Here is a 16,636-nt window from a genome sequence, read left to right on the forward strand (position 1 = left end):
GCTGTGGAGGTTGAAAAAATAATATGTTTTTACTTGAAAAAAATATTGCAAAGGTATATATATGAATACTTCAATTTAATTATATAATTAATGTCTTTTAATCATTAGTTAATTCGATTAAAATTATTAACAATGTATCATTTAATAAGATTGATACTTTAGTAATTTTAATTCATAATGAAAAACGTTGCCTTTTTTGTATATCATTGGCTGTACATTATACACTAAAATCTCAGTTGATACTATATATTTTTTTTGAATCACCATTAACAGATACTTTAATTTATATTTCCTTATAACTATATACAAACACAAAATGATGAGACATCCATTAAGGAACATGCTATGAAAGATTCAACATAGATGTTATACCCACAATACACCATAGTCATGTTCCGGTAGAAGAGATTGTTCATAATAAGGAAGTGGTAAGTAAAAGTTTTTAATTTTATACATTAATTATTTTTGAAAAAAAAAACAATATCTAATATTTTGTTTATTAGGAGGATGCAGGACAAGAAGCCCCCCAATTAGACACAAAAAGTATTGAGCGGTGATGAAGATGTGTTGATACAATTCAACAAGACTTCGAAAAACATGTTTCAAATTCAGTAATTGTTGATACATCGGTCTAGTTCTAAATTCTTTACTGAAAAAAGTCAACAGTTGCGTATGTAAATTGTAATATTTTGTTATAATTACCTGATATGATGTAGGATTCTACCACATTGGCTTCTATTTCATCCGACACTGAAGCAGTCATAGATGCACTTGTCTACAAACTTTCAAACGAGCCAATTAATGTCGAACCAACTGAGTGTAATCATACCTCTCTAGTTAACCGGCAGTGATGATTTTCTATTTGACAGCCAGCCACCTACCCAACTTTCAGTCAAGGAGTCTGCACACAATCTTGATACAAAGACTCCAGCTCCACATAACGAAATGCCTTCAAAGATTTTGCAGTCTCCTTATTTGACTGCCTTTGGATTCAACAATAAGGGCAAAGGGAAAATAGACGATGACATTCGCCCATACACTCCATTTGAAGGATGTGGCATCACCTATCAAGTTTCGTCAGCTTTAATACAAGAGTACTCTTAGTGGATACAAAAGGGACTCCTCAAATCACATGCAAACAAGTGAGTTTTTTTTTATTAATGTATCTTTATAGCAAATCATATGCGAATAAGTAAGTTTTCGTATTATTGTATCTTTATACTTTGATTTTGTATTAAATTATTCTTATGTTGCTACAATCATTTTCATAGGAAACCATCAGAGGATAAATATAGAGGCAAATCTACTCTATTTGGATTTGATTGTATGAATTTTGTTGTCGCATTTCCTTTGGAAAAGAACTGGTTTTATACTATGTCACAGCCAAATAAATGTTGGACTGATCAAGTACAATATACACTACAATTATGTATATGATACACAATTAACATGTGTTACTCAAAAATTCAGTTACTACTTGTGTTTGCCAATTTTTACATGTATCATCGACTTTTTATCATATATTATTGTTTTATGTATTATGCTCTTTTTTTCTTTATTTTGCAGTACATAGATGCAATTTTTTACCATCTACGCAAAAAGTCAAACTAAGAAGCATGGATCAATGCATATACACTCCGTGCAACTGTTTGTTCAAGTTATATATCAACAATGCGTACAAAAGGTATTATTGCAGTCATGCAGATGATACTTTTAGTACACAAGAACACATTGCCCGAGCTGATGTTGTATCTGTATATGAAAGGTCAATCAAAGACATCATTAATGAATTTTTTGTCCCTGCTGTTTTACCATGACATCTAGTAAATGAGGTATATATTCTGGTCAACTGTGACGAAGAATTTCATTGGGTGTTGGTTGTGGTTATTTTAAGGAAAGGTTAATACGAGTTTTTGACTCATCTTTGGGATCAAGGAAAAAAGTTCAATCCGATGAGATAAAACAGTTGTCTGTGATCCTTCCTAACTACTTCAGGATAGTAGATTCTTTGATAAAACGACATAATTGATTGGGTAGCATTGAATGCATATAAAGACAACAAAACTGGTGAATTGTTGGTTCCACAACATCCGTTTGAGGTGGAATTTGCTCATGACATTATGCAACAAGAAAGCGATAGCATGTCAGTATTGTATCCACTTTTCTTTACTTACACATTTCATTCAATTTATATTGTATCTTCTTTCTGTTTGCAATGACTGCAGAATGTATGTAGGTGCATTTTTTGAATTTCTAAGCGACAAAATAAATGTCCCATCTATCCCTTTTCAAAGTGACTATCTTCGCTCAAGATATGCAGCACTGTTATGAAAATATGGTACCTATAAGGCCAAGGCGGGATACGTTAGCGAGAATGATGATCCTACAAAGCCAAGGGGTGACTTCTTTCTATTGACAGCTGATGAACTGATTAATGTATAATAGTAATTTATTTACTGACTTACAGTCAAGAGCTGAAATTTTATTGTTTTGAAGATACATTAAGTGTTTTCGAGTATTCCTCCCCAAGTTAACATGATAATTCTAAGTAATTCATACTTCTAATTTTGAAGTGTTTTTATGTCCATAATTTTTTATATCTTTTTGAAATTCATTTTCAATACATTTTAATACCTTATTAAATTTTGTTTATTATAAGTATTATACACATCACTACAGCTTCTACTACAGTGAAATTGATACAAAATTTCCACAAAATTATTAAGTACATGATACAATATTGTTTTCACAAATAACAAAATTTTATTCTTCACACCACATGGTACAAATTGTCTCTTATAAGATTGGTACAAATTACAACATTTGATACTATTTTACTATTTCATGCCAAAGTTACAAAAATATTAAGTATCAAATAGACAAAATTGGTATCAAACTTGCTCTAACTTTTTTTTTAAAGCTGATATAAACTTTTCAGAAAATTATTATGTACATGATACACAATTGCGTCCACAAATAACAAAATTGTATGTATCACAACACATGATACAAATTGTCTCTTATAATATTAATAAAAATCAAAACGACTGATACTATATTATTAGTAGATACAAAATATACAAAAAGATATTATGTATATGATATATAATTGCTTCAAACATCTCAAATGATACTATTTTTACATGTTGTCTCTTATAACTTTGGCACACATCACAACAATAGATATTATTATTCTATCACATACCAAAGTTACAAATAATTAAGTATCGATACATAAGATGTATACCAAACTAACTCTATCAGAAATTAACAATAAAAAAATGTAGCCAGAATTGAAAACATGACATTTTTCTTTTATTGCATCAGAAAATAGTAACCTAAAAGTACTTTATAAAGTATCAAATTTGAGAATTATTAGACATGAAACATAAAAGTACTCCTAAAAAGTAATCATCAAGAATCTTTCGGGAAGAAAGTACATGTTCTTCTATTGTGATCTTTTTGTCCATAACGTCCACAACAGTTCATGTTTGTGGTAAGCTTTTCATCTGAATTTTTCTTCCTCTTTTTTCTTGGTCTACCAGGCATTTTTTTTTTGTATATTGATGGCAAGACGACTTCTTCCAAAACACATTCCGGAGCTGTCCAATCGCTTTTGTCTGACATTGATTCCATTGGAACTGCATATGTGTTTGTTAATGCATCATGTTTATAGTAATCAAAGCAGTAGGGGTGTACATCTGTAATATTTCTCTTCTTGAAAACAATCATTGCGTGCGCACAAGGTATCTCATCATGTTGAAATCTACCAGATGAACAAGTTTTCCTCTCAAGACAAACAATGTATCTTATGCCACCTTCATACACTGAAAAAATAAATTCAGAAAATGAAACAACCTGCAATTATTTACAAATTAGAGATACATTACACGAATTTTCATTTAGTGTACACAACAATATAATGAGAAGTAAAGCTAGATACACAATACTTGTAATACACATATGTACCTTCATTTTCGCACTTTTGAATGCGTTTGTAATCAATATTTCTTCAAATCTCCTCCCTAATGTTTTCTTTGTATAAGATGTTATTTCTCGATTTTTGCAATTCCAAAAATTAAATAGAATTCTAGCTTCTTTCAGAAAGTCTATAATAGGTAATTGTCGTGCATCAACAAGGCAACCATTGATACATTCCGCTATCTTCGAAGTCATCATTCTCCCCCTGTTCACTGCTACATGAGATCTAGACCACCTTTCATACTCAGCATCTTGAAGATACTTCTTAACTCTGCCATTTATTTTTTCCAATTTAGCCATTAATTTTTCAAAATCATTTTTTCGATTAGCGTTGCCATTGAATAAAACAGATCACTTAGTGTAGATCTGCTTCTCCTGAAGTTTGTACAAACATTTTTCCATAGATGCCATAAGCATGCAAAATGAGGAACATTTGGATAAACAATACTTACACTCTTCATTATGCTTTCATTTCTATCAGATACAACACACATTTTCTCTCTCTAACTAAATACATCTTTAAACTGTTGAAAGAATCATGTCCATGAACAATTATTTTTCGTGTTTACAATTTCATAAGCTAACGGCAATATGCAACCTTAACATAGAAAAACACAACATTATGATTCTTTATACATAATTGTTGCATAATGTTAAATTACTATCTTAAAAAATTAAATTCATAAACAACATGACATACCTGCCCCATCGAGTGTTCTTGCCGATACAAATATCCCTCGATAAGCTCCGCTAAGATGTGAAGCATCAACAACAACAACAGGCCTACAGAACTCAAACCCTCTCATCATTGGCCTTAATGATATGAATAGATACATAAACTCAATTTTTTCCGACTTGTGCATCCATATATATGAATTTGGATACACAGTCTCCAACATATATATGTATCTTGGCATCTGTTTATATCCATCTGCATGTTTACCCCTTATCATCTCCAATGCATGTTCTTTAGCTCGCCATGCTTGTTGGTAAGAAATTTCAACATCATATAGTGACCTAACATCATCAATTATATCGTTTGGAGTATGTTTTCTTTTATGATTCACCAACTTTGGAGCTGTCACACCACTAACAAACCCAACAGTAGCTTGTACCTTACTTAATACCCTTTCCCTCAATGGACATGTATGTTCACTATTGAAGTATCTCACTTTGAATATGTCTGTATCTTTCATAACAGACGCCTTAAAATTCCAACAATAATCATCTGAATAACATGCTAATATGTAGTTGCAATTATACCATATGTATTTATTATTTGATCAGGTTTAATATATCAATTCATAAATAAAAACAAAATAACAGTACAAGATACATTATTACAAATATTTTTAGTTAAATAGTAATGTGCACACATATTAATATATCACACAGTTTAATGAGGACTCAGTTTATATTGTTCAGATACAAATCAGATAACTAATTCAAAATTCACTTATTAGCCTTATTTCACCTATCTTTCTTAATTGATACTTTAATAAACAAAGGTAACTCAAAATGAACATGATACTTTATTGTATCCACTGAACACAATACGCATATTAAACAATTTTCACCTATCCTTCTTAATTGATACATTAACAACCAGAAGCAACTCAAAATGAACATGATACCTAATACCTACAATTGCACGTAACACATGTTATCTGTGTATCATGATCAACATAATAACAAATAAATTATAAAAATAAAGAATGTTATCATATATGTGTATCACATACCTTTTGTTATCAGATCTTTTAACTCTAAAATTGAAGCTATGCTTTATTTTGTATTTTGCCATTACATCTATTAGAGTTGCCTTATCCTTGTACAATTGCTTCACTTCCACATCAGAAACATTTGTATCTGATATAAAATTTTCCACTTCCATTTCTGGTATGTAATAGGAATCACAAATTTTTGATTCAACAATGCTTAGAGCCTTTGCGTCCCTTTTTCCACCTTCAACACACACAATTGCACCTATTGTTGCATCAAAATTTTGTATCTCTTCATCACTTTTATCCGATGTATCAATGCATAGTGGATACATACCGAATCCTACATCAGGTTTCTTCACTTCTATCTACAATTTTATCCCCATATCATTCTGAATACATAATGGAGACGAATTACCTTCTACAATCTCGATGTTTTTTTTTCCGATTCATCAATATGCAATTCTGAACTAAGATTCACGAACGAAATATTTTTCCCAACCACTATCCCATCACTTCTGTATCGCTCGTATCTAACATCACTTTCACATATTCCTGAATGCCTTAACAAGATCAAAATATTCATTACAAATCTTCACCAAAGTTGCGCTGCAATTTTTTTGAATTAACCTTCTACAACTTTTTGAAAAACAGGGAGACACAATTTCAGAATTTGAAATTTGAATTTTCTAGTTCAGTAAGCGTTTTTGAATGACTGATTGGTAGATAAAAGAAACATATACGTGATTTGTGGCAGTCAATTATAATTTATGTTTTTAATTCCTTATTTAATGCACTAAACTGATAATTACAGCTTTTAAATTAATGTTTTCACCCGCACAATAATGTATCCGCAAGACACTAAAATAAATGGATTTTTGTAATTTATGAAAGAGTAGGGATAAGAAGTAATTTATTTATTATGCTATGTGCTTTGCATAATTTTTACTTATTTTAATTAGAATATATTACAGTGGTTAATTTTTCTTTTTAATAATAATTTGGATATAAATATAAGATAGTTTGAGCAAATTTTACATGGTGTAGAGAGGTTATTAATCGACTTTGAAGTCCTAGGCATTAACAAGAAAATAATATAAGAGAACTTTTAATTGTCATTTGTCTATTATTTAGGTTTGACTTTTTAAAGTTTTTCGTCGTTTAGATTTTTGTTGTAGGTTATTCAATTTAAAATGTATTTTTGAAGGTTAAAAAAAATAATCACATTATCTTTAAAATATATATTCTACATTACAGAACAAAATTATTCAACTATTTTTACATATTTATAACTTTGAAATCACCTAAAACTTATTTTATAGAGCAAGCTCCATAACAACTATTAATATGTATATTTCCCTATACATATACAAAAGAAGCAATTGTATAATCTGTTTCGGTATACATATACAACAGAATCAATTGTATAATCAAAGTTTGTATAAAGCGAGAAAAAGAGAAAGACAAAAGAAAACTGGGCAGATGAAGATCTGTATTTGTATAATCATAAGTGTATATGACGAAAATATATGTATTTGTATTTGTATATACAATTTTCTCTTGCTTTATACAAACACAAATGCAATTTATATATTTGTGTTTGTATAAAGTGAGAGAAGCGAGTGAGAGTGGCGAGCGAGAACTGGGAGAGTGACGAGCGAGATCTGTGAGAGGGGAACGAAAAGATATGTATATATACAATTTTCTCTCACTTTATACAAACACAAACACATTTTATACATTTGTGTTTGTATAAAGTGAGAGAGGCGATGAGAGACTGCCCAGCGAGAAACGAGAGTGGCGAGCGAAAATTGTATAAAATAACAAACTATTAATTCAAATTAAATGTTATAACCACAGTTTGATTTAATTGTAACCCGTAGCAAATTGTTTCACTAATATTTGTTCTCCATTTTTTGGGGGTCATTTTATTCAATGTAGTTCGTCGATTGATCACTTGAACTATTTTTTTTTTTAAAAGCTAAGCTTAAGGTATTTGAACAATTTAAGTATCCTTAAATCTAGGTTAAATTTAAGATATTTGATCAACAAGAAACTAGAAATAACATCGTGACATTAAGGATCTCCGTGATGATACATCACACCTCATAATTAATAACAATCCTCAAATATTAGTATTTAATTCGATTAGTTAAATGAAATAGAAAGTCCTATAAAAAATAATTGTCCATATTGCTCTATAGACATTTCTAATTTTAGGAGTAAAATACATTTTAATATATTTAGGGAAAATATAATGGATTGCAAAATGGAGTCCATATTGCTCTATAGACAGTGTAGCTCTTAATACTCTATTAGAATTAATAAAAACGTTTAAATTTATTATAATTTTTTTTCAAAAAAGTAAAAATATTTAGTAAAAGTTTTAAATATGTATGCATGGCAGTAAAGAAAAGTTTTAAATATATTTAGGAAAAATATACTGGATAGCAAAAATATTTAAGAAACAAATATATGAAAGTAAATAACTATGGTTAGGACTTTGCTTTAATTAATTAGATCCCAACCATTAATTCTAAACTATGACATGTGTCTCCAATCCAATCTAGAACTTGGGGAAATGGAGAGGCGCCGGATCCCAATTATATGAAATAGAAAATCTCACTAACAAAACTCTTTTTTTTTACCCTCCCTAGGAGCTCCCACCCCTTTTGCTCCCTTGGTGACTCGAACTCGCAACCTTTGGGTTGGAAGTGAGGAGTGTTTACCATCCGAGCAAGTTCCTCTCGTCATCTCACTAATAAACTCAAATGTATAATAGGAAAGAAACTTTTTGTAGAGTTTTAAATCAAAGACAAAATCAATTAAAAATTAATGAACCAAACACTTGATAAAAAGTAATATCTGCATTACTAATCCCTATATAGCTAATTTCTACATTACTAAACCCCTACATTATCTTTGTACCAATCGACCCCTTAATGCGATGATGAATTGTCATGTTCATATTTAAGTAAAGTTTTAAAATATACTTTTCATAATGTCTCATTCAAAAGATATGAAGAGGGTATTATTTGCCAAACACAAAAGTATAGGGACTTAAGTGAAATTTATTTGAAAGTTCCCAAAAATAGTTTCGAAGTTTCTGAAATGTTCTTTTCACCATCTTATTTCTGCAGTATATTTCTTTTTCCTTGCTATAATACTCCATTCTTGTTTGAACCCAAACAGACCCCTAAAAAATAGGAAAACAGAACACAAGAAGGCGCTCAAAACCCGGTGTCACTCAATTTCAACCATTGTTAAAGAGCTTTCGGCGATGACCCTTTGATCTTATCCTTCAATGGAACTTCGTCCCAGGCACAGGCAATCATTCTCTGGCTTTACAGAAGAGGAGGTGCTTTACCCATTTCAAAATTTTGTTATTTTTGTTCCATTGTATTCTTCTTAAAAAACGTTTTTTTAAAGGTTTGACTTTAGTGGGTATTCGAAAAAAAATGATCTTTATGATGTTTATGTGTGTTTACAATTTTCTGTTGCAGTAGAATAATCAAAATATATAGAAGTGTCCCTTTCCAAAATTGTATTAGAGAGCATGCAGAGTTAAGACATGGTAGTAATGTTATTAGAATAAATGAAAAGTTTTTTTGATGAGGTGGTGACATAATCAGCAATTTTTTTGGTGCACTCTTTTTCAGAAAAGAGCTTATAGCCGTGTGCGTAGTAGCATTTTGTTTTGTGACAGTGTTGAAACCCCTTTTCCTTTTTTGGCTTAACTTGAAGATTGTATTGATTTCTCTTTGGGAGTCTTCATAAGTTGTCTTGTTAATTGGTTTTATGTATGAGTATTGTCTGGTCTAATTCATGAAGATGGTTGAACATACTCTATACTGTGCTGCACCCATGGGTCTTGTTCAGTGGTGAATGAAGTGGTTGAGAACCTTGAGATGTTAGGTCTAAAACTCCAGTGGAGACAAACAAACACTAGGTGATTCTTCCCCTCTTCCTATCCTTGGTAAACAGAGGTATACCTCTTGCTGGTGGGAGATGACAAGTGTCCCGTGGAATTAGTCGAGGTGCTCGAAAGCTGACCCGGACACCACGGTCATAAAGAAACAAAAAGCTCTATAGTGCCCTGTGGAAGTGAACAAAGATTGATGTAGTTAGGGTTTGTTTGGTAGCTGGTTAGAATTATGCAACCAAATGACCCCTTAGGCACTACATCACACAGTTGATTTGTTTTGCAGAGAGCGCTTTTGGTTTTATATGGGGCATGATCCTCCTTCCTCTTACCACTAAATAGATTGTAATAATAAAAAGGTGTATTAGTATAATGCAGGACAGTTGGTTGCTAGTATAAGTAAGAAGTTACGTAAAATCTAGGTAAATGCATATTTTCCTTCTACTTAATCAAAATTTAAATTTAGAAGTTGTGGTCTATGAACAGTTGTGCAACCAGCAATACGTTAAGGAAGTTAATGTTGAGCCTTAGAGGTCCAATATATCTACAAGGTGAATGGCGTATTAATATGCATACTCGAAACAATTTACATTTTTGTACTAGATTGGACAAAATAAAAAATGATCACGTATAACAGCAGATGTGAATAGCACATAAAATGAGAGAGGTTTACCTGGATGATATCTCTGTTGGCTTCTTTGGACATTATGAACTAGCCGTTGTTTGGAATTTGCAAAATGATGTGCATCTGCAACTTTAGCAACACATGTTGGAATTAACAATTTTATTCAGTTACTCTCTTGTAAACTGCAATTTTTTCATCATCTCTTGTTATTCAAGCAGATTGAGGAAATGGAGAACGAACTTAAGCAATCAGGAGAACAAGATTTTGACCAACATGTCTGCAAGAAATTGGCAGGGGTTTTCAGGTGAGTTGCACTTTCTGCATCAAGTTTTTTTTCTTGTTGAATAATCAACAACAATATTTTGTATAAATTTGTCTTTTAACACATTTTTGACATTTTTGCAGCCACTCTAAAGGTCGTGCAGGAAAACCGAGCGTGAAATGGACTGAGGTTCATAGTTCAATGTACTTATTCCCGTATCTGATATTCTTGGTTGAATGTCCTTGTAGAACTAAGTTCTACTATTTCACTTGAATTTAGGTCCAAACTTGGCTCCAGAATAGGCAGAAATGCCGTCTCTCAAAGTATAATTCAGCAGAGTCCAACAGGAAACTGCCTGATGTGACGGAAGAATGTGCTTTAAAAGAAGAAAATCAAAGATTTCATATGCCTGAAGGTGTCTTTTGATCTATGTTTGCCATGAAAGTAGATATCTGACATAATTGTTTTTAATGAAACATTGTTTTGCGGGTAGAGAAATTCCCTTCTACATCTATTTACTTCCCTGGCTGACCATTTGAAAAGTTTAGAGTTGATACTAATGCACTACAAATGTTACTCTCCCGCAAGAATATAATAATGCATACAAATTAAGGATATCTCATGCCTTCATGTTTAATAATCACTATTTTAAAAAATAAAATTGTTTTTGTTCTTAGTTCAGAAATTTTGTTAGAGCTATGCATTAGTTGATATTGTACAGTTTATTTTTAGATTGGTTATCAAATTAATTTTTGCAATGTTACAGTATGAGGAACCTTTTGACGTCTCTAAAGCTCCAAGTACGTTCAGCAGTTTAACATCCCCCAATATTAGACTGATTGTAGTTATTTGGTCTTTCATTCAGTTGTGCATGTTAGATTTTCCTCTAGGCATTTGTCTCCAAGTTCTTTATCTCTCTTAGTATAACTGGATTTGTTCCTGTCTCATTTATATGGTGACTTATCCTTGAGAGATGCTTAAAGTTACTTCTCGTGATAGTACCTCAAACACCAAACACAGAATTCAAAAGTTTCAGTTACAAAAAAAATTTCTCAGTTGTATGATCTGTGATAATTTGATAATTCTGCATGAGATTGATCTTCTTACAGGATTAGATTGAAATATACCATGCCTTCTATCCTTCTCTATCAATTCATAATCCTCCATGTATTGCTGTTGTTTCACAAGTTCTCTCAAAGGACGAAATTGTTCATTTCCTTTTGGGACCTGTTCCTTATGTCTTACTTTTTTCGTAGTTTTCTTTGTTCATTAAGCTACAGAGAGTCAAACTATTTTGTCCGTTGTGTTCATTCTGCCTTACTTTTGTCTCCTGGTCTTGTCAATCGCTTTTATAACTCTAATGGAAGGCTTAAGATTTATTTAAACGTACATTCCTACTTGTCCTTGTCAAAGAAAAAGAAGTTACATTCTACTCGCGTTGAATATCAATGGTGAAAGGGAGAATGTTTGTTGGTTTCCTCCATCTAAAAATGTATACTTCTTTGAGGATCCAGTTAATGAAAATCTTTTCAGTAATTGCCAAATTAGGGATTACCTAAGGACATATTTCATTGTTTTGGAAACCACTTTCTTTTGCCTAATTATTAGTTCTACTTATGTTCCCTTTACTTCTAAACCTGCGGTTTTGTCATGGCACTTACATAGTACAACAAATTCTTTTCCAGGTAAAAAGGTTCCAGATCTGTCAGACTTACAATTTGAGGCTAGGTCTTCAGTAGACGGGGCGTGGTAAGCCTGCATTAGCAAGCCAGAAAGTCTCAACTTTTTTCTTATCAATAGAAATGAGTACTGGCTACACGGCCATTTTTGCATCAACTTTGGATGCATTTTCAACTTTTCTGCATTAAGCCATTAAAATGAAATGCAAGAATGGAATCATGTTTGGATATTTCTGTTTCTAGACTCTCTTCCTTGACCTGTTAAAAAAATCTAAAAATAAAGAAAAAGAATTGCTAGAAAAGAAGAAAGTTTCTCTTTACTGCTGAGCAACTACACAGGCGCCATTGTGAAGTCAATATCTCAAAGGGTTCCATCTACTGGAAAATAACATCCATTCACTATCTTAATTTTCTATTGTTTGTTTTTAGAAGTTTTCTCTAATTTACTTTTTGGTGCTTTTCCTTTTGATAATAGTGGTCAATGATTGCTGGTAGTAAAATATTTTACGTTTTTGAGCGGAGCTGTATTATGATCCTCTCTTCCTGTAAACATGCAATATGGTGAATGCTAAAAGGAAATGTTTAAGTTCTTACTCTTTGGTCCTTGATAGCTAAAATTATCCAAGCCCTACTATCACCATTTATGGCTAAATGGTAAATAAACATCTGAAAATGTCATATTCTCTTAGGTCATTAAATTTTGTCGGGCTACCCAACATATTGTTCCTTCAGAGCTGATGCTTGATAATAACTATCCAGTGTCATAGGGCACATCTTCAGCTTACTGAGGACATGACCTTAGATAGGAAGGTATGGAGGTCGCGGATAAGGCTAGATGGTTAGTAGGTAGTTAGGGGTTGTCACATTGCTAGCCTTTTAAGATAGTCTTTGGCTTTTTGTACCAGTTATCACATGGAGTTATTGTAGTCTTATTTTTGATATCTCACATCGGCAGTTGTTTACTGTGCTTCAATTATTGCACTATTGTTGGTTCACCCTGTTAGTTGCTATATTCTCTACATTGTATTTACTGTACTCGAGCCGGGGGTGTTTCGGAAACAACCTCTCCACCTCTATGAGGTAGTGGTAAGGTCTTCATACACTCTACCCTCCCCAGACCCCACTTGTGGGATTCCACCGGGTATGCTGTTGTTTTCTTAAGAGGCTTTTGCTCCAGAATAATGACTAATTCACGAAACCAATGATTTTAGATCAAAATTGGAATCTTAAGTCCCTGCCTTTTATTTTGGAGCTGTTTAATGAATTTCTTAGCAGACAACAACCACAAGATGTAGCTTGATTCATTTCAAGAATTTCGGCAGAATTTTTCTTCATCAAACCTTAACCCTCAACAGACAGGCCCACATTATCCCGCTTACAAAGAAAGGAGCAAAAGAAGGGAAGGATATATCCATGTCCTAAACTCTGTATTTCCTGTGTGTTTGAACTGAACGTTAATTCGCGGTGGTGACAATCTGCCTCTGACTCTCATGAAAGGATAATGAATTTTTTGTTAATGCTTTAGTAATACCTAGTATTTTTCACTTGAATCAATGCATCTGTTGTGGGGTCAATGAAGTAAAATGCATATGGTGTTTGACAGGTATGATGTTGATACATTTACCTCACACCGGTTTCTTGAATCAGGAGAACCTGTAAGTAGTTCAAATTGATCAAATTTGCTGCTTACCTGAAGGAGATGTTAGAAATATACTAGTCAAAATAGAACTCAGGAAGTGGATGCTGCTTGACATTTTGTGAAATACTATGTGCTGCAGGAAGTTCTTGTGAGATATGTGGGATTTGGACCGGAGGAAGACGAGTGGATAAATGTAAGAAAGTCGGTCCGCGAGCGATCTGTAGCTCTTGAGAATAAAGAATGTATCAAAGTCAGGGTTGGGGATTCTGCTTTGTGCTTCCAGGTACCCCTGTTCTTCCATCCACGGAAATCTCTTTTCCTATTGTTCTAGGAAAAGAGATCAACTAGAAAAGCAAATAACTTCTTGGGCTAGTGCTGTTGATAGAGAGTGTAAAATGAGACTATAAATGGTAGAAAATATGGATATTCACTATTATGGCCTCTAAGAGGCAGATATATTTGCTCGTTGCAGTATGCTTCAACTTTATACGTGAGTTTTTCCTATTTTAATTTAACTAGGAGGGGAAGGACAATGCTAGATATGTTGAAGCTCGTATTCTAGAAATTCAAAAGAAATTTCATGACATAAGGGGCTGCAGATGTCTCTTTGTGATTCAATATGATCATGATAACACACGGGTGCGTATTCAAAACTCGAGAATATATACACATTAATTATCATGTTTTACTAGAGATGAGTTTATGTTATCACAGTTTGTTCTTTCTGGCTTCAGGAAATTGTTCATATGAGGAGATTATGTTTCCGGCCAAGCATATTAGGGCGTTTGTCACAGATTTAGTTTTAAGTATGTTTGGTGCAGCCCACATGTTTTGCCTTTCGACGTTGCACAGATTTTTACCTTCATTTGGCCAGTAGATTAACTGCAGCTTATTTTGCTCCTTGCGGCCATATTTAATCTTAGACCAATATATATGCTTAATGCATAATTTAGCTGAAAATCATATGCCTATTATATCGTATATCTGTGTTCTGGAGGTTGAACAGTTGTATGTGTCAAACCGTTTCGTACAACTCTTTTAGGTGCAATTTCTGCTCAGTGCAGTTGCAAGTTTTGGAAGAAATGATATATAGAAGTGCATTCGTTCAAGTGTATATTGAGTATTTAAGCAGTTATAACACATGCCTATTGCACTTCTTTTTTGTTTGTATTACTAGGAATTATTTTCTTGTTCCTCAATTTTATTACTACTGTTTTTTTTTATAAGGTAAAGGTTTATTGAATAACTACCAAGAAGGTACCAAAACTAAAAGTTACAAAATATCCATACAGTCAATTACAACATCTCCCTAGCAGCTCCAAAAACTCTATATATTGATCTGTATTATCTATCAAGGAAACTACTTTCACACCAACAAAACAAATTATGTAAACACTTGTTTTTAACTCTAGAAATATGGGTTTTTGCCCATCAAAACAAGCTTAATTTTTTTCTAGCCAGATAGTCCTGAATATGCACAAAGGTATAGTTCTCCAGATTTGCTTCAAAGCTTTGTGTGTTCTCTGGTGCTGCCAACTCTCCAATAATTCATTCACACGCTGAGGCATGATTCAAGGATCTCGCAAATGTTGAAGAAAAATTCCCAACATTGTCTAGCTATTCTGCAATGCAAAAGAAGGTGATTCACAGTCTCCAACTCTTCTTCACATAAGTAACATTTATTACTTGGTGCAAGACCCTTTTTCTAAGGCAAGCTCCCCATGCTGCAATCCAACCAAAACAAGCTACCTTTATAGGTGCTCTAGTTCTCCAAATTCCTTTCCATAGCTAACTAGTATCCCAAAATCTTGTTTGCATCATTAGAAGGCTATAACACTTTTTTACTGAAAAGGTTCCATCATTACTAGCTATCCATACTAGTGAATCCCCCTTACTCTGATCAATGTGGGTATAATACAGTCGAAGGAGCAATTGACAAAAGTCGTCAATTTCCCAATCGTTCAAATTCCTAAGCTATTTTGATGTCAATGTTTCTCGTTTCTTTGCATTTTCATTAGAGCTTCTTTCACCTCGTTTATTTTAAACCTGTTTTGAAATGTTGTTCTTGAGTGGAGGGGGTCTATCGGAAATAATTTTAGAGGTTAGATTTGTGAGATTATTACTAGGAATAAATATTAAGATTAGACATAGTATTTTAGGGCTTGAATAGAGTTTTTCTATTGGTCAATGCATTATCTTTGTTGCCTATAAATAATAAAATTCACATATATACTTGTAAGGGGTTGAATTCTGTACAATACAAAACTCAGTATACTAATATTCTTGCACACCAAATTTTCTATTTTTTTTCACCAAGTCTTATCTCTCGTGCATTTTCATATTAAGACATATATATTTCTTGACTTTTGCATGAGATGAACCACTAATAAGCTAAACTTTGAGAAAATTTATTACTTGTGTCCCTCACCAGGACTAGGACCAGAATGCACAACATCAACTTTAAAATTATCATCAATAGGTTTCTCAAAATCTTTATAGTTATGATGACCAATTCCAGGACTAGGCCCAGAGTCTTTCACCACCACATTAAAATGTTTTTTTGGTCTTTGCACCATTGTAAATGGCCTAGCTTCCATGGCACAAAACAAAATGGAGCTCACCAGAAGGAGATGAAAAAAGAAGGATATTGCAATATATTGAATTACCCAAGCCATAAAAAAAGAATATTTCTATAAATTTGGACAATAGTATACTTAGTGTTTATGCTCTTCTTGCTTTGCTTTGGGAATATTAATGTAAGAATATGGTATTTATATACAAAAAATGAATGGGAAATTTTCATGTAA

At 32.6% G+C, this 16,636-nt stretch overlaps 2 protein-coding genes across 2 annotated transcripts; one reads left to right on the forward strand and one right to left on the reverse strand.

Moving 5' to 3' along the window:
• Window positions 1-3,414: 3,414 nt before the first annotated feature.
• On the reverse strand, window positions 3,415-6,037 carry LOC125838881 (uncharacterized). Its single transcript, XM_049517899.1, has 4 exons — window positions 5,724-6,037; window positions 4,682-5,070; window positions 3,970-4,325; window positions 3,415-3,858 (listed from the first exon to the last, which is right to left on the reverse strand). Exons 1-4 carry the CDS (start codon window positions 6,035-6,037, stop codon window positions 3,415-3,417), a joined length of 1,503 nt encoding a protein of 500 aa, XP_049373856.1.
• A 2,835-nt stretch (window positions 6,038-8,872) lies between these two features.
• Window positions 8,873-14,811, forward strand: LOC125838525 (protein SAWADEE HOMEODOMAIN HOMOLOG 2-like). Its single transcript, XM_049517574.1, has 9 exons — window positions 8,873-9,060; window positions 10,468-10,553; window positions 10,655-10,700; window positions 10,791-10,926; window positions 12,197-12,260; window positions 13,794-13,845; window positions 13,969-14,112; window positions 14,349-14,468; window positions 14,564-14,811. Exons 1-9 carry the CDS (start codon window positions 9,007-9,009, stop codon window positions 14,627-14,629), a joined length of 768 nt encoding a protein of 255 aa, XP_049373531.1. The 5' UTR covers window positions 8,873-9,006; the 3' UTR covers window positions 14,630-14,811.
• The last annotated feature ends 1,825 nt before the right edge of the window (window positions 14,812-16,636 follow it).

This window comes from Solanum verrucosum, unplaced genomic scaffold (assembly GCF_900185275.1).
Source record: "Solanum verrucosum unplaced genomic scaffold, falcon-dt-bn FXZP01000182.1, whole genome shotgun sequence".
Classification (NCBI taxonomy): Eukaryota; Viridiplantae; Streptophyta; class Magnoliopsida; order Solanales; family Solanaceae; genus Solanum; species Solanum verrucosum.